Genomic DNA, 24759 nt, shown 5'->3' with positions numbered 1-24759 from the left:
AATGCCATCATGGACAAAGGCCTATCTCTGCTAAGGCCTTGAGGTACTATAACTTGTATAACTTGTAAACAAATAATGTCTGGTGGAGGAAGACGTTTTGCTGGTCCTACTCTCTTCTCACTTTGAGCTTTTTTTATGTCTTCGAATTGAATCACATGGTTGTGCTGCAGGTGGTGGAAGAGGTTGGTTGTGTTACCTTGACTTGACGCAACAGTCTTTTTGCAGAGTTTACATTTAACAATTTTTTGATCAATATCATCCTTGTTGAATCCAAAATGTTGCCAAACGATTGATGATGCATTTTTTTTTGTTAACAAGCGTCTCCTCTTCCTCCTCCACCAGCTCTACCTCCGTCGCTGCTGCTTCAACATTTAAATCGTCCTCCATTTGTTCACCCGTGTCTCGTCTTGTTTCAGGTAGTAGAGTCATGTGACTCCACCCCGTCAAGTCTGTAACGTAGCACAGCGTCTTAAAGGGACATGAACATCGCCAACCTGCACATGCCTTTTCTTTTCTTTTTTTAAATACCGAATTTACCGACATGGGCAAAATGACGTCGATGAGAGTCATAAATTTCGGTAACGATAAATTTTTGATATATCGCCCAGCCCTATCCCACACTATAAGTTTTATCTACACTGAAAGTTTTAGGCTTAATCTTAAAAGTAGAGAGGCTGTCTGTTTCCTGACTCCAAGCTGGGATTTCACAGAAGAGCGGCCTCCCTTCTACTTTTAGATATCCCAGGAACCAGTCGGAGAGTTAGGTGCTCTGCTGGGTTTATGTGGTACTGTGAGGTTTGTAAGTTATGATGGGCTGATTATTCAAGACGTTGTATGTGAGGAGAAACATTTCAAATTAAACTTATTAAGGAAACAGATACAGAAAGACTATGGACCTACCAGCCCTGCCATAAACACTACTGCTGTTATAACACCCCGATTCTCCCAGTTATTTATTTCAAGTCAAGTTGTGCAAGTCCAATGAACAGCTTGAAATGGTACAAAGGTTAGTGGCAGAAGTTCACAAAGGTAAGGTAAGCTGTTCTGCAGTAATGGAGGCCGATCAGGCCTGGGAAGCTGCTGCTACAGGTACAGACCCCTCTGTCTGCATTAAAGCAGTGCTGGACACACTGTGGTACCCTCGTCAGCATCAGCTGAACAGGACTGTACTGCAGAAAGTAGAGACAGACCATCATATAACATTATATCATATTGTGAGGAATATGACGAGAATACATTTGAACATGTGAAAATGTCACATAGAGCTGTCACCGCATGTGTTTACATGTGTTTACATGTGTTTACATTCCCCAATGCAAGACAGAGCTGCACGCAGCCTCCGATAATCATTCCAACAACCTCATTTGCAAAATATTGTTCGTACTGAAGGTGGAAAGAAGCTGAGCAGAAGCAGACTCACCGGGAGGAGATCCCAGCAGCTGCTGATGTGCCGCACAAACAAGTGACTCCTCAGTGTCACTAGAGCGCCTCGCTAGCTAGCTGCACTCGCTAGCTAGCTGCACTCGCTAGCTAGCTGCACTCCATATGACAGGAAGTGAAACGAGGGATGGGAATTAATGGTGCAGTTACATGTAATGGAAAAGCAGTTCTTTAAACAGCTGCTTCAAAAGTTGGACCTGAGATTTAACAAAGACACAACTTCCCACATGAGCTTTACAATGTGACACGAACTCCAGGGCTGAGTGACTTCAGTTATTGTTAAACTAAAGTGTTCAGCAGTCACCGCTGTGGCGCCACTGTTAAACTATACTGCTGCTGCACACAGGCAGGGAGTGTGTGACCAGTGACAGCAGCTAACTGGGAAATCTGGTTTCTGCATTTACTTAATGCTGCGGCCACAAGCTGCAGGCACACAGAGGCTTTTTCTGTCTTCACAGATATTTTTACTGCATATTTTGCATATATCGCCCACCCCTCGTGTGCATGCTGTATGTGACCGGCTCTGCATCGGGCGATCCATCAGCTGGTTGGCCGGCGCTGACACCTGCTGAGCTGCCACGACTGCGTTTGACTTTGTGACCCGCATAAAGTAATTATGTGCTTGACTTTCTCACGCATCAAAAGCACCAAGTGTCAACGGCACAATCTACACAACATTCAACAAACAGACCTTCACACATGCAGTGAGCTGTTGCTGTGCATTAAACTGAAGAGCCCTGCAAATATGACTAAATCCTTCTACTTTAGGCAGATTCTATTTTTTACACAATCGCTCTCAGCCTCCGAGTGAACTTGGAACCAGTTCACCGTCAAGGGAGCAATCTGCTGTGTAATTATGCATTATATCATTTGGTAACCATGGTAACAGGGATGTAGGCGTTCTCCCTGATACCAGAAAGGGGTTAAAAGAAAGGAAAACAGGTGTTGTGTAACTAACACCCTCCAATGCTGCAGGTGGGCGTGCTTAACCCCAACAAGACGTCGCAGTAACTGAGCTGCAGAGAGCAGAGACCATCGTTTCCATCTGTGGGATAAACCCTTTGTCTTCCTACCTTTTGTCTTTTGCGTGCTCGTGTTTGAACACAGGTGTGGGGAGCTGATGTCCTGCTCCATAAATCCATCTCCAGATTCTTTTTCTACCCATCCACCTTCAAATCTATGACACCCTGCTATCATGTCTACCGCTGTGGTTGACACCGCCTCCTTCACTGTTACCAGCGAACACCCATCCTCCCCACGCGGCCGTCCTTCAGACTCCTGACTGACTCAAATTCAGTTTCACAGCAGATACAGGTTTCGGTTACGTGTGAGCGCGACGCATGAAACAAACACAAATGGAGAACATAACAATGCAGCGTGGAACAGGAAATCAAAGCCATGTGGATGCATAAGTACTGTAAGAACGGGCCTCGTGTACTAACAGTGTACTAAATGCAGACGTCCCTCTGACCATGGATACAACTGACAGCCTGGCTGCCGTAGACTTTAGAGACTTACTCCCACTACTAACAATCATTTTTGTCCTATTTATACTGCAACAATGCACTTGTTCTGACTTCTTCCTTGGACGTCAGACGCTATCATTTAATTTTCTGTAGCCAGACTTCCTCCTTATTTTTGCCTGGATGGTGCAGATTTCTCTCTCACAACATCAGGGCAGTATGCACATAGTATGCAAACTGAGTCTAAAAGGCTGCTGAATAATTCAGATTCACCAGCATATTGGTGCAGGCTGGTTAAAGATGGTTACACACGTTTCATAAATCTGATGGTGCTATCTGATGATAGCGACTCATTTTTCAAAGCCCGGAAACAAAATCCAGACTTTCCAGTATCTGAACTCTGTGTTGGACCTTTTCCCTCCTTTCTCATCGGTGATGACACTTAAACCTTTAACAAAAACAAAGCTGCTTTGGCCTCTATGAACACTTCTCCCCTTCATGTAAGGCTGATTACTTTCTCATAGCTCCATTTGGATACTGACAGTGTTTAAAGTTAGCTGGTGCTTGCTTTGACTGACAGCTGTAGCTGCTAGCTGTCTGCTAGGCCTCGCTGGCCTCACCACTGTGTTTATGCCTTTTGGAGCATTTTAATGGAATTATCTGACATATAATACGGCCTGCTATGAACTACAGGCCATCCAATAAGATGCAGTTTTTATGATATTCCAGCTGTAATCTGATTACTGTGCTACGTACCACTAATTAGCAGTTGTGTGTGTGTTGTGCCCGTGCAGTTTATGGATTCAGTTTTCTAACCAAAGCTCTTTGGTGGCAGCTGTTGAGTTTTCCTTTCAGGTGGACCCCACACTGAGGTGGTCTGTGGGTCTGTTCCAGCCCCCGAGGAATATTCTGCCCATATATACAAGCTGATTACTTAGCAGCTGCCATTCATATAGGTTCAGTCCTACAGCAGTGTGGTGGATGCATCTGTGGCCAAGTGGACACGAGAAAGTGAGTGCTCTTTGACAAATGCAGCTAAAATGCAGCAAATAAGTAAATGAATGTAGTTTTGTTAGCACAGTGATTGTTGTTCACACTGAAAAAAAGGGACTGGCCATCGCTTGGATTTATGTAAGCATCTTGCATGTATTTAACACAATTGCCTCATGTTTTAAAGTTAAATGTAACTATATAGTGTAAAAACTACATGATATGCAGAAAGGGTGTATTAAATTGTTCATATCATGTTCAGGTGAAGTAAGTCAATAAGATAGCAACGTTAAATCTCGTGAAACCACGCGTGATTTCATCTCGCGGGCTTTGGATCGTGGTTTAAAAAATGCATCCATCTCAGTCAAGTCGAGCAGCCAACTCTACATTTTTGGTATGTCTTGATTTTTTGAATTAATATTTACCATATTTCAGCCAAATGTAGTTAAACGTCTAGAGTGTCGCCATGTAACATGCTAAAAAAGAGCCGTTAGCTTATTTGCTGTTTTATCTGTTGTCAAAGAATTGGCGCTTTTTCATTTGAATTTGTCTTTGGCACAAGAGCCGTAATATCACATTAAACCTAATTACGAGGCACTCATAACATAATTTGGTTTTCTGTGTGAATAGATTTGCCAACTGACTCTTCAGTTACATTGTGTATTTACTGCACCGTGGTGTTAGTGAGATTTTGGACATTGAACAGCTTTAGCTAATATCATCAGCGGTATTATGCTAGCTTACATCCCTACCCCTCCTGCCCTCACCTGCTGTCCTTTTGTTTTTGTTTTTGTTTTTTTTGCTGCACATTGAGAGACCACATCTATTCTGCATTTCACCAGGAGTCAGCTGATGGATTGTGGGTTCAAGGTGTTATGGTAAGAAAGTATATTCTATTTTCGTTTCTGTAACTTAATTATAATGGGTTTTTTATAATTATTAGGTGCATGCATACTCACCCTATTAATACAACTGAGAAATCCAAAATCTGCCATAGGTTTACCTTATACCTGTATGTATTGCCAGAAAGGTGATTACTGGACTCGCATTAATGCACACTTGAACTGAAATGAGGTTGTAACTTGTGGGTTGTTGGGTTGCAAATCAGAAACAAACATCTTTGGATTTTTTTTAATCCCATAAGATCTGGAAACACAGTTTTTATTCAACAAAACATTACTGATTAACCAAGCACAGTGCCTGCTGTTATTTCAAAATAATTTTATGTCATTTCAGATAAAATGCAGCATTCCAGTGCATCCCAACCATGCCTTTACAGTCAAGGTTTCTGACGGAGCTGAGTTTCTCTCTGACAGTCTGCTGAAAGTGTTTGCAAAGTGATCGGGGGAACAGGGCACAAAGCTAAAGGATGTAGCTGCCATAATGACAGTAAGAACTTTAAAATTCTTTAACTACAAAGTGTATATGTATTGCATTAGGTCAGTAAAATTTTTATGCTACATCCATTGAAACAGTCAACTATTACCTGTGAGTAATGATTCCACTAAAAGGATGCCATAATTTTCGTCATGCATTTACTGGCCCACTGAGAAAAAATTATCTTTTTTTAAAAATAAATGTTCTGGAAACTATATATCCATAAAGTTGATGTCAAACAGGAACTTTTGATATTGCTTTGTAGATGCTGGTGTTGCATGTTGACTGGTTTAAAAAGTCAAGAGTTTTTGTCTGGGATCATTTTCTTCTGTGCTACTGAAAAGTTCACAAATCTCTGTTTTCTTTGTTATAATAGTCAAGGATGACATTAATGCTCGGAGTCCCTCATCAAAGTGCTCCGCATCTGTGTGAAAGACAATTGCAACATCTTGGTGCAGGAGTTCATGGTGAGTGTTTTATGAGTAGATTGTGGATTTGCAACCTTTAAAAATGCATTTAGTTATCCACTTGATCCTCATTGGACTGGTTAGGACCAGTAGTCCTCTTTAATAATTTGAAGTTCACATGAGGCCTGGTAGTGAACTCGGCCGCCGGCCCTTGAGGCCCCACCACCACCTCTGTATTAGGGGTCACATCAGTGTGAAAAAACTTTAAATTTGTCATTCTAATGAACAAAGGAAAATCCCACCAATATTTATATTAGCTTTTGTTTGAAAAACTGACCAACAGCTAACCAAATTGTGGGGCTGAAAGTCTAAATTCTAACATCTTCTGAGTGACATAGCCTGGATTTCTGATGGGCCGGTGTCTTTCTAACAAAAACTAATGTAAAGCAATTGAAATTATTATGTTTTTCACCCTCTCTTAGAAACTCTGTTAGACCATGAATGGCAGCATGGCAGGCCACTCTTTGGCTATAGCTATTTACTATGTTGCTTGCATTGGTTTAAATTACTCTAACATTAGAACTGGTAGATTCAAAAGAGATGAGTTTAAAAAGGAATCTTAAAGAAATGTTTTGTGTTTAACCAGGACTTGACTGAGGCCACTGCACAGATTGAGAAAACCACAATGAACATCTGTCTCCAGAGATGCGCCAGGCAATGACTTTTCTGATGTTGTTCTTCAAGATCTGGATAACGTGACCTTTGCAGTAGCCATGCTGTTTGGACCTTTTTTATTCCTTCAACATGAGTTACCCATCACAACTCTGCTACACTTTTGAGGTGATTCAAAGGGTGGTAATGGAGTTGGATGCAACTCAGCTCTCAAGAAAAGCTCACAACTAAGACAAAACTGCTCCTGCAACGAAGCTCACTGTTATGCATGTGAGGTGACCAGCTCTAGGTGAGAGGACATTTAAATCTCACACTTGTTCTGCTGCATTTTTGAAGCTCAATTCCAGGAACGGATCGCAGGGTTCATTTTTATATACTCTGCAACTGCCATGAGGACGAGCCGTTTTTTGTTGTTGTTTGTTTTTCCTTTTGCTCTGTACAAGTTCTGTTTGTCTGTTTGGCAGCATTTTTTAATTTCTCTTTGTATTTTTTCTTTCTTTTACTAGTGAAGAGATGTAGCGTGAACAGTTATACAGTCTAAATATCCCATATGGGTCGTGTGAAATGGTATTTTCAGTTTCATTCAGTTGAAGTAAAGAACGTTGAATATTTCTAAGCTTGCTGTTTTGAACCAAGATGTCACAGTATGATCAGTGCTGTAATTTTTGACAGTCACTGTATCAATGTTATTTTTGTGTCTCTTGAATAAAGGTTTTGACCTGCAAGTGCTAATTTCTTTAGTTATTGGGGTAAAATGGGTAGTGTTAATAGGAAGGTGTTTGCCAATTCAGTAACCTAATTTAATGTTAATGGAAACTAACATTACCTCAAATTGTTTAGTTATAATTGTTGTTTAACTGAATCTTGACGTCAGAGGCCTTAAATAGAATGTTTTGTATTGTTCTTTCCCAACATTTTTCAAAAGAAACAGTCCAATTTCTTTGCTGCGATTGATTCCAGAGAACACGGAAGAACTGACATTATTTAACTGTTGATTTATATAGATTCAGTAGTGGAGTAATGTCAGTTTAATTCTTTACCTACTGCAGTGAAATTAGACATGTTGTTTTGAAAGGTTACTGGTGGATGCCAGCAACCATCTTGGAAGAGAACAATATAATCTGTTATAAGGCCTCCATTTGAAAATTGTGTATTTGATACTAGAATATAATAGCAAAATGTAATTTGAAGATAACATGTAGTATTTAAGTGACCAAGTAGTATTGGGTAAAAGTTATTGAATCGTGTTGGGATAACGTGAGAAAATTGTGAAGGATTAAAATATTCCAAGAGCTCAAATTACTTCATCAAAACATGTTTAAGTCACATTTTATCAACACAAATTGCACAGGTTTATTGAACATGAATAAATTGTGTTAATTTAACTCAATTGTTTAAGTTGCTGCCAAAGCAAAACATCTGTGTGCAACAAATGTCCACCATTGAATTAAGTAAATCCAACAACATATTTTTTTCAGTGCATGCTGCTGAGCACCAACAGGTTTGTACTGCTAGGCTCCACTAACACTCACTACTACAGCACACAGATACATGTACAGTATGAGAACCGTCGTTTTCTATTCAGCATTATTTCTTCTTCTTCCTTCGAGTTCTCCCGTTAGGGGCCCCACAGCTGATCACCTCCTCCTCCTATTTAACAGCTCCGGAGGAAATAAAGGAGGAGAAAGCCTCGCTGCCGAGCACACTGGTGCCGTGTTTGCACACATTTCTAAAAGAAAGTGTACAAGCCTTCCACTCCAACAACTCCACCACCATTTTCCTGCCTCAAGCTGTGCTTTACTGTCCTCCCTGTTTCCCACACAGTGACCTGGTGGCAGCGCTCAATTCACAGCTGGTTTCATCAATAAAAGGCCCAAAACGCCTGCCCCAGCATGGCACCATGGTTTTCTTCTCACTCCCATTAGTGCCACTACATAACCCAGACTCTATTCAGAGTGCGATGCTTCTCTGGGAGGCACGAGACAGAAGAGGCTGCACTTAGGTTGTTTTCTCCTCTCTCCGTTACTACACTAATCAACTCGTTAACTCTGGCAAACCAGCTGTTGTCTGAAATCAAGACATGAACCATGTGACAGTGGAAGTGTTGACACCACATTTACAGTTATACGGTGAAATCCAGAGAAATCCACCCGAACGCTGAACTCACCCTTTGTTCACGTGTCAAAATTCCCCACCTGGACTGTAAAACAAACATGTGTCTCTTGATGCTCTTAAGAACAAAGCCCAGATTGCTCTGTGGTCAACACATAACTACACAGGAATCCAAGTCAGAGGGCTACGGGGCCAAAGTGAACCTTGATTCATAAAAACAGAGTCAAAACAAATATTTCCTCCCATACTGTGAAAGAACTGCTGTAGTTCTTCAGATACCAGGATGTTATTCAGCGCGGCTTCTTTGCCTACGAGAAGCATGTTCATGTTTTTAAAGTTTGCATTCACAAAGAACACGGTTGCACAACTACAACATTTCCACGTGTGATTCCTGTACGTACCATTTGTGGCCAGGATGACAGCGATGTACTGCTGGCTGAAGGTGCTGACAGTGAGCAGCATGGCTGGTCTCTGGGAGGTGACGAAGCTCAAGGCCACGTCCTCTCTGGCTCTGCTGTCCGTGGAGGAGGTGGAGGCCTGAGAGCTTCTGTTCTGCATCACTGAGAAGGGCTCCTGGAAGGTGTAGGTGACGGAGGACTCTCTGTCGAAGGACACAGACACCTCTGTGCAGACACGGGGAAACAGAAGAGACGCGTTCAGGTGCTGATTCAGCCTTTAAAGAAAAATAACTCAATAAATAATCAGCGAGACAAAATCAGCGAGCTCCTTCAGATGTGGTTTATTCAGTATCAACTGGATTGCTTGCTTACCTAAAAATAGCCCAGCTTCAGTGTCCATCCAGCACAGCAAGGCTGCAGCAAAACTCATTCTAGTATTTCATGATATTCGTTTTCACCACTCGGGGCAATTTATCAGACTTCACACGGCTCCCTCTGTGCCCACAAATATTTTTCTCTCCCACAAATGCAGCCTCACTCCCAGAGACCTATAAACAACTTTGATGTGTAAAACTGTTGCAGTTCTCACATTCGACCATACAACCGTAAAACAAGCCTGCGAAGCACAGTGAGGAGGGTCGACAGCGTCCTTCCCCGTGCTCACTTCATTAAAGCTACGAGGTGCAGACATACAATAATGTATAAAGGCTGCTCACTCAGTGCTAGCAGGTAGCTAATAGGTACGTTTACAATATTATCACATTTTCATTTATATGAATTTCCACTGCAGTGTAACTGCATTTGCATTATTAATACTAAATGTTCACTGACAGTATTATTTGATTTTCATTCGGTATATTCAGAGTGGTCACAGAGTGGTCACAGAGTGGTCACAGAGTGGTCACAGTGTGGTCACAGTGTGGTCACAGTGTGGTCACAGAGTGGTCACAGTGTGGTCACTGAGTGGTCACAGAGTGGTCACAGAGTGGTCACAGTGTGGTCACAGAGTGGTCACAGAGTGGTCACAGAGTGGTCACAGTGTGGTCACAGAGTGGTCACAGAGTGGTCACAGTGTGGTCACAGAGTGGTCACAGAGTGGTCACAGAGTGGTCACAGTGTGGTCACAGTGTGGTCACAGAGTGGTCACAGAGTGGTCACAGTGTGGTCACAGTGTGGTCACAGAGTGGTCACAGAGTGGTCACAGTGTGGTCACAGAGTGGTCACAGAGTGGTCACAGAGTGGTCACAGTGTGGTCACAGTGTGGTCACTGGGCAACAGCTCATATCTGTGTTACACCTACACTCGTCTGCCCCGTTCACCTCAGACCAGCTGCAAGTGGTTTGACTCCTCACACTATGTTTGTCTTCCATCACCGGAAGAACCGTCTGGTTCCCCTGCACCAGTGTGCGGCTCATTACCTGCAGGAACTGTTTGCATTAACTTCATCAAAGCTTCACTGAACTTTTATTGTTGCAGGAAATCTGGAATTTGAGCAGGTTCCAAAAAGAAGACGATCACATTTGCAGTTTTACAGTTTCCCAAATACCTTCATGCTTAATGAAAACTGCCTACGTTTCAGTAGATATATGTATACACACACATATAAATATATATATGTGTCCAAGTTTCCTTTTAAACCTTTCTATTCATGACTGTGTTTGTTTGATACGCTGCAGCAAAAGCCTGGATGAACTGAACACCAGAGTTGTTTTTAACTATTAATCAAATTAAGCTTAATTAAGCTTCCATTAATTGTTATGTACACTTAACTAATAATCCAATCACATAGTGATATTGGCTTTAAAATCCATATTTGAATGCATTTCAATCAGTGTGCGTTCAGCTGATTCTTTCACTCATTCGAGAAAAGACGAGTAACAAGCTGGAACCAGGTTCGTCTGCAGGAGCCTGAGAGGACCTGACTGCAGCACCTGGTGCTGAGGCTGCGCTGCTAGCTTGTTTACTGTCTGGGTTAAAAAGCAAACCATAACTTAACGCTCAAATGAAATGCAGAACGTGTTGGAGAGTGGGTGGGATGAGATCCACGTTGCGTCTACCCACCATCTCAGTGTGCTGCTGCAGCGACGCGTTAGCAGTGAGTGTGTCAGCAGTGCTACAGTCTCTGCTGCTAGCACACACCACTGAAGCAGATAATCTGTAGTCAGCGGCAGCTCAGCTGCATGTCATTGCTGGGTGCCCGGCTTTCAACAAAAGCGTTTACACTAAGTAAAGAACAGAAGATGAAACTGGCTCCGTTCTGTCATGAAGCAAACACACTTTCATTTAAATCTCTGCAACTCCTGAACACGAACGCAACATGCACTCTATGGTAGACAGGATATACATGGATAAAATGAATCAATACTGCTACTTTGTATTCCTTCAGTCTTTGTGCTTTAGGGCTAGTTCTGATTTATGTAACTGAGGTGATTTTGCAGTTTAGTTTTGATTCACAGGGTCGTATCTGTAGGGACCACGTGTTGTGGAGGCTCAGGGAAATGAACAGTTCTCCAAAAACCTGATTTATACATGAAAATATTCTCAGCTTCTGGTTTGAAGTCTTACTTGATACAACACGAACGTCACTTTGTAACTGATGGACCCTGGAGTCAGCGTGCGCCTTTGACCATGTAAGTGACGAGCTGTGAGGAGGGGCCAGCGTCACTTTGCTTCACGGTCAGATCTGCTCTGTCACTTCCTGTTTTAACACACCAAAAGGATCTGCTTGAGGCTTGAAGACAGAACTTTACTAAGCGATGGGTCACTGGCACCACATCTACCTGTGGGGTTACACAGTGGGCCATTACCAGGACAGAGAAGGCGCTAAATGTAGTGGGAGAGAGACAACAGGACATCCTGAGAGAGCGCGAAACTCAAGCTGCTGCAGTCACTACTCAAAACAAAGATTTCCATGTGATCGGTAAAGCTGTTACAGCAAGGAGAAGAAGCTCATTGGTTAGAGCTAGGGTTGCCAACCGTCCCTTAAAATACGGAACCGTCTCGTATTTAGAAACAAAAGTACACGTCCCGTATTGAGCTAATAAGGGACGCACTTTGTCCCGTAATACAGTGAGAATCAAAAGTAGTCTATAAATGTTAATGGAATTAACACTTTGTTTGAAAACATAACTCCCAGCCCCTCTCCTGCTTTGTGACCAATGAGCTGACACCACACTTATGACAATTCGAGTATGACAATTCAGATTACCGCTCATCTCATTGGTCGAGGAAAGGTCGCTTACGGAGAAAATACCGGAAGACAACAGATGACCACAACAAGAAGCATGGCCAACAGGGAAACAAACGCCGTCACTGCGGTGCAAGTCTCGGACGACAGTACACCTAAAGCTGGGCAGACACTGTGCGATTTTTTCAGTCACGTTATTCAGCTCCTGCTCAAACTGCACGATTGACTCGCAGTTCGTAGGTCACGATGCAGGTCTCACACTATACCGCCCGATGCTCTGATGCGACCTGAGTGCTCACACTGTGCCTCCATAACATGAAGGTTATAACAGAAAATCTGTCGCTCGCTCTCTCTGTCTCTCACTCACACAGACACACCACCACCATCAACTTTGCTAAATTGCTAATGAAAAACATGATCAGGCAGCTGTGAATGAGCAGCATGTAAATCCAACTGTTTTCACGGTTGTTGTGGTCGTGATAATTTTGTGATGCCACATCGAAAAGGCTCGGATGAGCTTTCCAAAGTTCTACAAGTTGTGCCTCCATCGCTTGTGTCCAGATCACACGCTGCACAGCCGTGCTGCTCCGTCTTTTTCACCAACGTTTACGTTTGCGCGCGAGCAGTGTGAGCGGCTCACGAGCGATTGATGATCAGGAGCTGCTCGAGGTGTTAATCGCTTCTCGTTACCCCACGTATACTACACGATGCACGATGAAGGCCAAAATCGGGCCGATCACCAAATCGGTCGCACGACTCAAAAATCGGCTCAAATGGGCCAAAAATCGCACAGTGTGAGCCCAGCATTAGAGCAGCAATGTTTGTTCGCTCAGAGAAAGAAAAAAAAGGCTGCGAAAGTACGGGGAGGAATGGGAAAAGGGAAACACCTGGCTGGAAAAATACACCATAACACCTATAAAGCCCACTGCACTGTGTGCCGGCGCACTTTTTCCATAGGCATGCTTCTAGTGGTGGCACATGAAGAACATGAGGGGCGTGAAAGCTCGGGGAACCCTTAACCAATTTTTTGTCCACCAGGCCACGGCAGAAGCAGATATGGTATGTAAACACTGGTTTGTTGTTTAAACCCTCTGGTTAAGGTTAATATGGGCATGTGCGGTGAATATCAGCGCTATGTGGCCAGAAGTGTGATAATATAATTTATTTTGTGTAATAAACGACTGCAAGGATAGATGATTACAACAAATGGATGACTAATACATAAAAGTAATACATAGATGAATAATGATGAGTTAAGATGCGTAATCATGGGAACAAGCGGGTTTACAAACAGGAGCAGCTGATTAGCTTTAGAAAAGCTGAAATAATACCTCAACTGAAGCCAACTGTACTAAATGCACTAAATGTGCACAGTTACAGGAATATTTTTCTATTGTTTTCTATTAATTTATATAATTTTAAGTTAAGCAGGACAGAGTTCTTTTAAAGAAAGATTTACTTATATTCTCAAAAGTTAAGCATGACAGGCTTCTGTTTAAGAAAGAGACCTGTTTTACTGTGTTAATGTTGTCATTTTGAGCTAAAAATAAATGGCTAAATGATCATTTGTTTCCCATATGGTCATATCACAAAGAATATGCATCTGCTTAAATCAAATTCAAGTCAAATGGTTAAAAAATAATTTCACACACAAAAAAAAGAGCTACCACACTGGGAAGGGTGAAGACAACTGGGTTGCCCGGCCCTGGCCACGAGGTGTCCCTTATTTATTTTTCAGGGAGTTGGCAACCCTAGTTAGAGCTCCAGCACGCACTCAAAGTATCACTATCACTGAGAACAGACGAGCATGTGCAGATGAATATGTCAGTCAGCTGGCGAGCACATGGGGATGCAGCTAAATGTCTGCTCTTTGTTTGCTTTCACTCACACTGCAGAGAGGAAAAAGCTTTCAGTGACAAACTGTTAGTGTGACTTTGTTTCCCTGAACGTCTGCAGCACACGTTAGTGTGACTTATACAGCAATAGAGACACAATGGAAGCGCGGCAACATTAAATAATCGGGAATGATCCTGTCAGATGCAACAGCACTGCATTTAAACTGTTTCCACATGACAAAACTTTGAATATGCAGTGCTTGAAAATCTGCTTCAAAAAGCTCGCACTCCCACGCAGAGCGAGATGAAGCTGAAACCACGCCTGCAGAAACAGCCAAACCACGGCTCGCTGTAAGAAACCAGCAGCATCTTTGAAGCGAACAGGTTAACATTCCAGACAGGACGGAGCAGCGTAAATTGTACTCTGTGATTAGACATATTTGCAGCCAGGCTTTTCATCTCTGTTCCCACAGAATGTATATTCAATTTGTTTCTTTGTACTGCATCCATATGCTTGTTTTCACAGCCTGCTCCTCTGCTATTTGTGCTGGCTGTTGATGGGTTTTTGTTGTGATTGTGTCTGCTCTCTTCTCTGCTCACAGACTGCATGAGATAATTTGTTCTAATGCATTTGAAATGTTCTTGGAGCTGGAGTCAGGACAGGTATTAATTGCCTTCTGCATTACTTGCATTTGCTATCGGTTCCCTGTAATGGAATAACCTCGACGGTGATCGATCATCTGTTTGTTAGAATCAACATCATTCAATTAAAGGAGGATCTTAGAAAAATGCATACACTATCGGTCTTAGAGCCACAAATCGACCACGCCCAAAAAAGTGCTATAAAAAATTTATATATTAATATTTTTTTCCACTTTAAATTAGCCAATCTTTTAGACCTACTTCTCCTTGAAATATTCATGTCAAGTTTTAATTACATTTCGCGGATTTTAACCCTTTATATCCCGGTTTCGTCACATGAGCGCACTGCTTTTTTTGCCCCAAAAAACAAAAAACTTGAATATTTTCCAAAAAAAACATTTGAGGTAATATTCAATTGTTATTATAATTAGGCCTTTAGATGGACTAAAGATTGGCACCAAGAGTCATTTCGATCGCCTTTTATTTTTTTTCCAGGAGCGCATTTCATAAAATGCACACTATCGACCACGCCCAAAAAGTGCTATAAAAAATTTATATATTAATATTTTATTCCACTTTAAATTAGCCAATCTTTTAGACCTACTTCTCCTTGAAATATTCATGTCAAGTTTTAATTACATTTCGCGGATTTTAACCCTTTATATCCCGGTTTCGTCACATGAGCGCACTGCTTTTTTTTGCCCCAAAAACATAAAACATAAAACATAAAATATTTTCCAAAAAAAACATTTGAAGTAATATTTTATTGTTATTATAATTAGGCCTTTAGATGGACAAAAGATTGGCACCAACATTAATTTCGATCCGGTTTTAATTTTTTTTCCAGAAGCCAAAAATGTCCCCAGGCGGCGCTGCTGCTCCTGCTCCCCCGGGGAGGAGTGCCTCTGCCGCGGGTGTGTTTCGCGCAGCGCCGGAGCATATGGTTCGGTTCCCGTGTCTGCAGCACACACTTCCGCTACCACGTGAAAACAAATACGTCATTTCCTGTTGATTAAAAAAAAAAAAAAAAAAATCAAACGAACCTAAGGGCAGAAAATGGTCCGGAACGAGCAGCGGGCCAAGCTGCTGCTGTACGCGGGAAATTAGTCTGCCTTTTCCGGGTATCTGTCTCGAGCAGGCCGCTGGAGAACATGTGTATGTTCCAGCAGGCGTCACATGTGGAGCAAGGGCGCCACCCGGTGGACAAATAAAAAAATTACAACTCTAAGGCCAGTACTGCAAGCGGAAGCGGAAACATAACCGAAGACGATCGATTTGACCGTAATTTTTTTGCCGTGAAAAATAGCGTTTATAATGGGTTTCAATGGGGCACAAATCGACCACTAGGACCAATAGCGTAAGTTTATCGCTAGCTTAGCCACTGAAGCTAATTTCCGGAAGTCATACTGAAATTTTAACAGTAAATGTGACCGAACTTTTTTTTGCAGACTTTCGCTATATTCCATTCAACACTGTGCAAATGGCAGGTAATCAAAATTTGAAAATAGCCACAAATCGACCCAAGACTCTCCAGGGGTTACGCAGCCTGCACGGTTGTTTCCAAGGACTCACCTTGGTTGCAGGTGGTTCCTCCGTAGGCAGACTGTGAGCAGTCACAGATGTAGCCGTTGCTTTTCTCCACGCACCTCCCTCGGTTGTGGCAGAGGCTGCTGGATCCGGTGCAGTAGCCGGGACAGCCGGCGCTCACTCCCGGCGTCATCTTGGCCCTCTCCTCCAGATCGAAGCTGACACCATTGACGGTCAGAGACCTGATGCAGCCCAGGAAGCCTCTCTGCTGGGACGCCGTTCCTCCTGAGACACACATTTAGGATGCACAGGTGATGTGGTGGTATAACGCCCTGCGGCAACTTTAAAATCAGGGTTCGTTTAAAACTGAATGTTAAATCCACGAAGTCGCCAGTGAGCTACGCAGCGATGAAGTCAAGATGAGCTTGTGTTTTAGCCACACGCTAAAGAAGTTTCAGAAAGCAGAAAAAATGGCCTTTGAAAGAGCTCGGCTGTCCTGAGCTACGTGGATATGCTAGGTCGCTACACGCAGAGGTGGACGCAAACCTTAAAGGGGTCACTGTTGCATGTTTAGAGGTGCTGTGCGCGTTCAGGAAACATCACCAAACTGATATATAAATGTATAATTTGATAGACGAGGTGTTGTGGGCGAAACAGGACAGAAGAAATATGACTCGTGACAAATTTCTCCTTTCTGAAGGTGGAAGACGGATGACTTGAGATTGAAAATAATTTATCTGAGAAATAAAAATACAAATGTGTGAATATAATCTCCTTTCATGATCCCCCGAGGCTGACAGATGATACTTGTTAAATCCTTTATTGTTCCACATCGACTGAGGCTCTGCCTATATTTATATATATAGCAGGCATTCGTAATGAGCTGCCTCAGGTGAAATCTCTGGTGAAATAAGGCATGTTTGTGATGGTGGGAGCTGTGTTAGCTTTTGTGCACACGCTGACATTGTGGGACTCTGTGTGTTTGGCACTGGGCTGACCGGAGGATTCAAACCTTAAACTGGCAACAGTGTAACTGTTACGCTTCTTGGTTACACGTGCCAGCTCAGCAGTGAGCAGCAGCATCTGAAATAAACACAATTTTAGAAGCTGCCAAGTCTCTTACAGGCATTTTGTTTTCATTCAGTTTAATAAAAGTGTAATCTGAACATGATGACATAAAAGTAGAACCAGTATGTAAAGTACAGCCTGTGTGGAGGACAAACGTTCAGCGAGTTTAGCACACGACTGAAAAACAGAGCAACAACATTTGAGTGAATGGACTCGATGGATCCCAGTGCTTTAACAAACACGTGTCGAGTATCAGGTTCATGTAAATACTCTCCTCCCTCTAAGCCTTCATTTTCCATTTTTCTATCTGTGTGTGAAACTTTTCATTGGGAACATAAATTTGACATGTTTGAACCTTGAAGGCAACACTGCGCAAACATCTACCTGTAAAGCTGCTGAATGGATAAAATAATGGAAAAGAGCGATTGCATGGACAGTGTGATATAAACTCATCTTTGTATCAGCGATTAAAAACGTCCATCCTGGCAAAATGTAAAGTCCAAATATCCACAGTTGGATTTTCAGCTTTGAAGCTGAAACTTAGGCGCACGTGTTTTATGCAGAGCACAGCCACAGCCACACTTTACAGGAACAACTAAAGAGTGATTCTCAGCTTCATCTTCAGCTTCAGGTCTTTGCATTGTGAGCGAGCTGTGAGCCAACTCTGGGCCAAACTTTAGAAAGTGTTTCCAGTCGAGCTTTGGGGAGTTTGCAAGGTCCATGAACTCAAAGTCTGCACATCAGTCCTTTTCCACGACGTGCAGCGGAAGCTCACAGATGTTCCTGCGAGGCCGTGAAACAGAGAATCACACGTTGTGTCTTTATGATTACACACACACTGTCTTTATATTTACAAAGCTTCTAATCAAGGCTGTTATTTTTGTCTGGAAACATCAAAGCTGCTGTTTTTAATATTCATTCTAATATTGTCTCTGTGAAGTGTTGTTATCTCCTCCCACAAGAGCAGGAAACGACATTTCAGACACAGTCACATGTTAGCATGAGACCAAACTCAACATCACTTCTGCGCTTTATGAAAATTAAACCTTCAAAAGATAATGTTTTTCTTGTGAGATCCACCGAAGATCGATTGTCCTCTCACTAACAAATGATTTCAGAAGGTGAACGATCCATTAGGTGAGGAAAAAACAGAATTTAATGGGATCTCTCTTTATTATTAAGCAGAGAGATTAAAATGTCAGCGTGTGAACGGCTGCTGCAGAAATATGAGCGGAAGAGAGCAGACACGCTCGCTGACCAAGACCAATCATGAAAAAAACAATAAAATACATTTGAAATTGGCTTAACAGCAGAGCAATGCAGATCTTAATATAACACTCCGATGATGTATGTGTATTTAAAGAGCTTTTGTTGCTGTAATTACATTTCCTCTCCATCCTGGCTGTGAGCAGATAAATCCTTCCTGTGACTGTCAGAGTGGACATCGAGAGGAAACAGCGACGCTGCTGTCAGACAACCCCCCCCCGCCGAGCTTCATGTTCACTTCAGCTCGATTCAGCTTCATGAAGTTTGGGCCTAAAGCTGTAACGATCCACAGGGTGCAGGCCCAAGTACAGGACACGAGACACAGAGCGAAATGCAAACACATCTGTCTGACTCAGGGGAGAAAAATGGCAAGAAGCTGATTTGCAAGGATGAAATCCTTTTTGCAAAGATTTCACAAGGAAACACAAGGAAAGCTCAATGCCAGGCACTGCTAAGAGAAAGTGGAACGTGACAAAGGGAACTGAGGGAGCATCTGCTGGGGCAACAATGATTCATTGATGGCAGCAGGGGGCAAAAAATCAAAGAATTTACAGAAAAGCAAAAACAAGTGACAGCAAGTGGATCATTTTCACAATAATGCAAAAAGAAGTTAAAGATAAGATTGTGTCATTGCACAGTCAGACTAGAGTCCAGACATCCATCAAAAATGGTGGAGGGCCATGTCTGCAGCTGTGAGCAGCAGAGCCTGTAGGTGACCACTCGAGAGTGACAAAGATGGATTTCCAGGTAGCGGAAAGGCTGAGCACCTGAGCTGTGACAACAAGGAGCGACTTGGAAAAACTCTGTGAACTGAACGAACTGGCAAGGAAACGGCTAGAACGACACTTCAAGCAGAGCAAGATGCACTGGGAGCGAAGGTGGAGGCAGAGTATGTACACAATAAAACAGGAAGTTAACAGAAACCCCAAACCGTGATGATAACAAGCAACATGGACGATAACGACACAAGAGCAAGTCTAGCAACAGTTTTAGAGAAATAAATAAATGAGCAGATATAAAACACATTTATCCAAAAGTCTGTTTAATTACAAATATATTTGTAATATTCAAAAAAGCTCAGCAGCTACTAGCTGTGCTTGCACACGCTCAGTATCAGCAACAGCACACAAGCATCAAAGAGAACATCACCATCACACCACCGTGCTGCCAGGCTGCAGCCCTGGAGACGGGGTGAAGACTACCAGTGTCACCAACACTCAGCCCAGTCGGGTCAAAGTAAAAGATCAAACTAACAGGATGAATGCAGCGTTTACTGTGGGCATCAGAGGCAGCTCCGCCCTCTCTGTCCTAATCCCCTCACACAGTGAAGCACTGATATGCACACTTCATATACTGCAGTCCACAAGCTGAAGTGATTCTTCAGTTAGCGAAAAGCTAGATTATTGGCAAACGTTCACATCTGTGAGCTCAGAAAATAGAAATGACATCTGAGTATTTCACAGCAGGAACGACATGCTTTTATCACACTTGTCTCATAACGATGCAACTTGCTGTCTGACAGCATGTCGTGCCTTCAACAGCCAGAGACGATATCTGTTGCCACGTCGCAGTAACATGATTTGCTGCCACTAAACCAGGTTTCCCACCTTTCCAGCTGCACTTGTAGAACAGCCAGCAGGAGTAATCTCCCCTCCAGGATTTCTGCAGGATTTGAAAAATCCTAAATCAATGCTTTTTAAGACATTTAAGACCTCAAGAAATAAAAATGAACAGTGACTAAATGAATTCAGGCTTATTGCTAAGCTCAGGTCAGAGCTGCAAAGCTCCAGTGCTGGAGGGCCGGCGTCCCTGCTGCAACACACCTGAATAACATTAGCAAGCCTTGACTGCACGCTGAGGAGGCAGTCCAGCCATGTGACTCCTGTTACAGCAGCTCATGAGTGAATGCACAGTGCAACACAAGTACTTTCTTAAGATTTATTGAGATTTACTGGAGCAGGGTAAAAATATAAAGTCAAACTTCCCTTTCTCTTGTTTTTCCATCTCCCAGAGTTCTCCTAGTTTGCTGTTCATCCCAGAAAATCCCATCTTTATACAGAACCTGCTTACGGACCAGTTATTCCATGTTGATATTAGCAAAGCATTAAAACAAGTAAGCAAAACAAGTGACACGAAGCCTCTGACGGCAGCGTTGTTCTATGAAACAGGAAGGTGTGGACGTTTCCTCTCAGGCTCTGTGAATAACGATATGCCCAAAGTTTGACCAGCGAGAGCCAAAAATGACTTCGTACCACAGCTTTACCTGAACCTGCTGACCTGAAACCTCAGGGGTCACTGCTGCAGGCTGACTGGATAACTGCATGTGTGAGAAGTTAACATGTATTCATAATAGAGCACCCAGGGAGAGCATTTCTCTACAAAGGCATGTTTACATGTTTCTGCACTGCCTGTTTAAAAGTCCTTTAATGCAGACCTGAGTAGTGGAGTGGGTGTGATCTCAGCCTACCTACGAACAGCTGGCTGCTGAGCCGTAAGCGGAGGTGTCCGTCAGCCGGAGCCTCCAGGAAGCGGAGGGGGAGCTGGTCGACCTGCACGGAGGCCTCCTTGGCGTTGCGCTCCGCCCTCACGTAGTGCCACTGCCTGTCATTCAGAGGGACGTGGGACTTCACGGACAGGACCGCCGGACCGTTTCCCACGTCGAAGGAGAAAGTCACCACTGAGGGAGCTGGGAGCCACACACACACGCACACACACACACACACACACACACACACACACACACACACACACACACACACACGCACGCACGCGCGCACACACACGCACCATTCAGGTCAGACTGAATGCGATATTAGGTTTTTATGTTCTTCTCTATCCTGCCTTTCTGATGCAATCTGATACAATGCTGCTGGGAGAACCTGATGACCTGCATAGATTTATGAGCGGCTCAGCTGACAGCTCGTCAATATTTCACAGTGTCTCTGATGCTGCATTCGTACATAATGGCTCCAAATATCCTCACCATTCCTCCAGATAGGATGTGAACGCAACACACTGCAATCAACAACCTTACCTTTAGCTAATGACACAGCGCTGTGGAACTGCATGTGATGGCTGCATATGCACTGCGTACTAAGATGAACTAATATTCTGATTTTCTTAAATTTTCCACAGTCAGTCTGATTCATTCCTGCTTCGGTGAACACATCAGGCGTCACTGCACAGGCCACGAAGAGCGACTTTGTGACAGCATGACATTACTGGTGCGTGTGTCATTAGGATTACATCATTCAGTGGAGTCCTCACACGCTGCTTCTCTGGGAAATTAGACTGTCAGCAGGAGCTAGCATGTCCACCTGAGACTGATCAGCAGGCTTTAGGAGGCGCTCTGTGCTAATACGTGGGTACAACACTGTCGTAATCACAGACTGATTAGTAACCAGGGTGGTTTATAAACAATACCACCATGGTCATGTCATGTTAACAAGTTGTTAATTTCACTAATTAAATCCATTTCTACAAAGTCACCCATTTCTAAATCATCAGCAGTTTCAGACATTGCTGCTGTTTCTATAGTTTGTCTTCAAAATGATCTACTTACCCCGGCTACGCTTATTAGCACAAATGAGGTGTTAGCGCTGTATTTATGGGTGCAGACTGCTAATCAAACTATTCCAATAATGAGTTTTCCACTTGTGGTTTTGGTCACATTTATTCGTTTTATTAAATATCTGTTACGTCTTAAAAAGCAAACACGGCCTCTCCTGAACCCTGCAGCCACGTTTGGCCCGCTTGGATCAGCTCGTTACGTAGCGCCTGCATGTACACGGTGCTTTTGTAGTCTTACGGCTCAGAGTCACATTTTAACCGTACACTCGTGCTGCACTTTACTCCACACACAGTCCATATGATGACACAGTGAGGCGTGACTTCACAAACCTACACGTGTCATCACAGTGCTCTGCTCTGATAGCAACCTGCAGGCTGCACGTTATGCTTTAAGCAGGTGTCGTTAAAAACAGTGTTATTTTCATTATCACAGAGAAGACATTCATAACAGCTATGCACACACACGTGTGTGTATGTACATGCACTCATGTCCATGTGCGAACCCTCTGATTTATTCCACTGTCTAAATGTTGTTTTATTACCAGAATCAGATCAAACACGCGGCAGCAGCTTAAACATAACCTTAAGCTAATGTTTCCCAGTTATGACTGAACTGCTCTTGTTTGTAGTTTGTGTGTATTGCACGTCTCATACTGTAGACACAACGTGCACTCACAGCTAAGCTCGACTCTGATGAAGTCCTTGAGGCCCTGGTTCTCCAGGAACACTCCAGAAGGAGCGCTGGTCTTGAAGTAAAAGGAGATGTCAGACGCCAGCTCTGCCTGTAGGGTGGGGAAGTACAGGTACGACGACTCCTGGTAGAAAGAGGCTGCGTTCCATATCGACCCTGGAAGGACAGGAGGAAGCGAAAAGAACGTAAAGATGACGAAGTGAAGGGAGGAGGCGGTGAGCGGAGAAGCTGTGTCACGCTGCATCTCGAGGACATTTTTGTTCATCAGTGTAAAACCTGTGACTTTTGCAGAGTCTTATTTCCACCAGCAGGTTTTCAGTCCAATGCAGCACATAAAACTCAATAACTCTTGTTAGGAGAGTTCATTGCCATGTGACGCTGCGCTGCTGAAATACTGAGATCAAAAATTCCTGTGAAAGAAAATCAGTCTTTTACAAGATACTTTGGTTCTGCAGAGAAGATCGAAAAGCAAATAATCCAAGACATCGGTGAACGTGCAGCAACCGTACGTGGCACACAATAGGTGACATCACAGGGTCTGAAACACTGTAGCTATCCTCTAAATAATTTCTACATTACATGCATTATACATCATCAGCCAGACGTTTGATGTGTTTAAGAAGCTTTGATAGCTGCTATTACACTTAAAATAGACTTATTTGGGGGCGGGGGATGGGGGAAGCTGGCACGCAGCAGCACAAAATCAAACCCCAGCCCTCTGCAACACCTGCAGATATTTACTGGAAGCGAACTGAAATCTCTGTGATCCTGCCTGCACCACAGATGAGGCTTTAACTCTCGATCCAGCGACAAACATAAAAGCACAAGTCGCAAAGACATTGTGTGAACATTTTGTGTCTCTAATCAGCCTCCATCTGCAGCCAAATCTGGAACAGTAGCTTCAACAGTGAGGTGATCACCTACTGTCTCCATAACAACGCAGAGGGCCGATGTGGTAGACAGCCTGCGAGCCCATTCTGTCGGTGTCTCCGATCACTATCTGGCTCACTGGTAGGTGGTCTTTGTAGGAGAGGACTCCTGTGTCATTAGCCCTGTGACAGAACAGAGAAAAGAACCGAATAAATAGTAATACACCAATCCTCAGGGGCCCGATTCTTTCGTGGGTTCCAGATAAAGGCTGACTTTCAGCTCCGTTAGCACAGAGCGCGCGGTAAACACCCCATAAAGGGAACCATCTATCACAGAGCACACATTTGCCTGTGAAAACATGGAGCTGCAAGCAGGAAGGCTTTGGAGTGGATTAACGCAGCATAAACAAAGCCATTGAGAATGTTTAAACTCCAGCACAGCCTTTGTTTCTTCATTCATGGCTCAGAAACGATGATGAGTTTAATCAAAAGTGAAATATTATGTATGAGCTGTAATTAATCATTTTGGATACGAAATTGTCAAAGGCATTTTCACACAATCCCAAACAGATAATGAGCGGCAGAAATCGGAGTGTGAAAATGACATTGAACACTGTATGATCTACTCGCTTCATTTTTAGCAGACAAATTTCGACAAAATCCTGGAACCTGAGCTGCTCGTGGTGGTAGCGTTCCCTCTGGGAGGAGCACAACGGCAACTCGTTAGTCACATGGTCTGTCTCACAGTTCATGGATAAACCATCCATTTGTCATTATTTCATGTGTCCTTCTGTTTCCTACACACAGCTGTGGTCTCACATCAGTGTGGATCAGATTATCACTGCCTCCTACAAAAAAGTAGGTTCTTTGTAAAACGCGGATGTGTGACATCAGCTAAAGAGACGACATGTCCAATGTTTTAAACACAAACAAGCTGAGAAACGTGCAATAAGAAAATAAATGTGTGTGATGGAGAGGCTGCCAGGTACAAAGACGGGCAGCTTCCACAAGAAAGGTGTTCCTGACTGAAAACACACACACACCCTGTCCAGCTGTAGTGAGGGGTCTGGGAGTCGACTGGCCCGTCTGCAGTCAACAAAGAAGCTGCAGTAAGTCCTTTATCAGAAAACCAGGGAGGCTCGAGAAGCTTTCAAAGGCAGAGCAGTGTGTGCAGCACATCCAGTGATGATGCAAATGATGTAAAGATGAAACAGAAGGTCTCGCTTCCTAAATCTAGAACGCTGC

The 24759-nt window shown here is 43.3% G+C and overlaps 1 protein-coding gene and 1 long non-coding RNA gene across 2 annotated transcripts in view; one reads left to right on the top strand and one right to left on the bottom strand.

Moving 5' to 3' along the window:
- LOC146690102 (contactin-associated protein-like 5) overlaps positions 1–24759 on the bottom strand; it is a 139864-nt gene that overhangs the window by 13112 nt on the left and 101993 nt on the right. The window contains exons 15-19 of the mRNA XM_085434936.1: positions 23570–23697; positions 22631–22801; positions 20852–21070; positions 16096–16335; positions 8863–9084 (exon numbers count right to left, since the gene is read on the bottom strand). Of these exons, the coding sequence (XP_085291062.1) occupies positions 8863–9084; positions 16096–16335; positions 20852–21070; positions 22631–22801; positions 23570–23697 (980 nt within the window). The remainder of the gene's footprint in view (positions 1–8862; positions 9085–16095; positions 16336–20851; positions 21071–22630; positions 22802–23569; positions 23698–24759) is intronic.
- LOC146690103 (uncharacterized) lies at positions 4030–7264 on the top strand. The gene is made up of 4 exons (XR_014915604.1): positions 4030–4771; positions 5130–5282; positions 5647–5737; positions 6324–7264. It is a non-coding gene; the product is annotated as an uncharacterized LOC146690103 (long non-coding RNA).

Source organism: Copadichromis virginalis, linkage group LG16 (genome assembly GCF_057382275.1).
Source record: "Copadichromis virginalis isolate Kocher_CV1m ecotype Utaka linkage group LG16, C_Virginalis_male_GT1.1, whole genome shotgun sequence".
In the NCBI taxonomy this organism is placed as follows: Eukaryota; Metazoa; Chordata; class Actinopteri; order Cichliformes; family Cichlidae; genus Copadichromis; species Copadichromis virginalis.
This window is presented reverse-complemented; position numbering and strand designations above follow the sequence as displayed.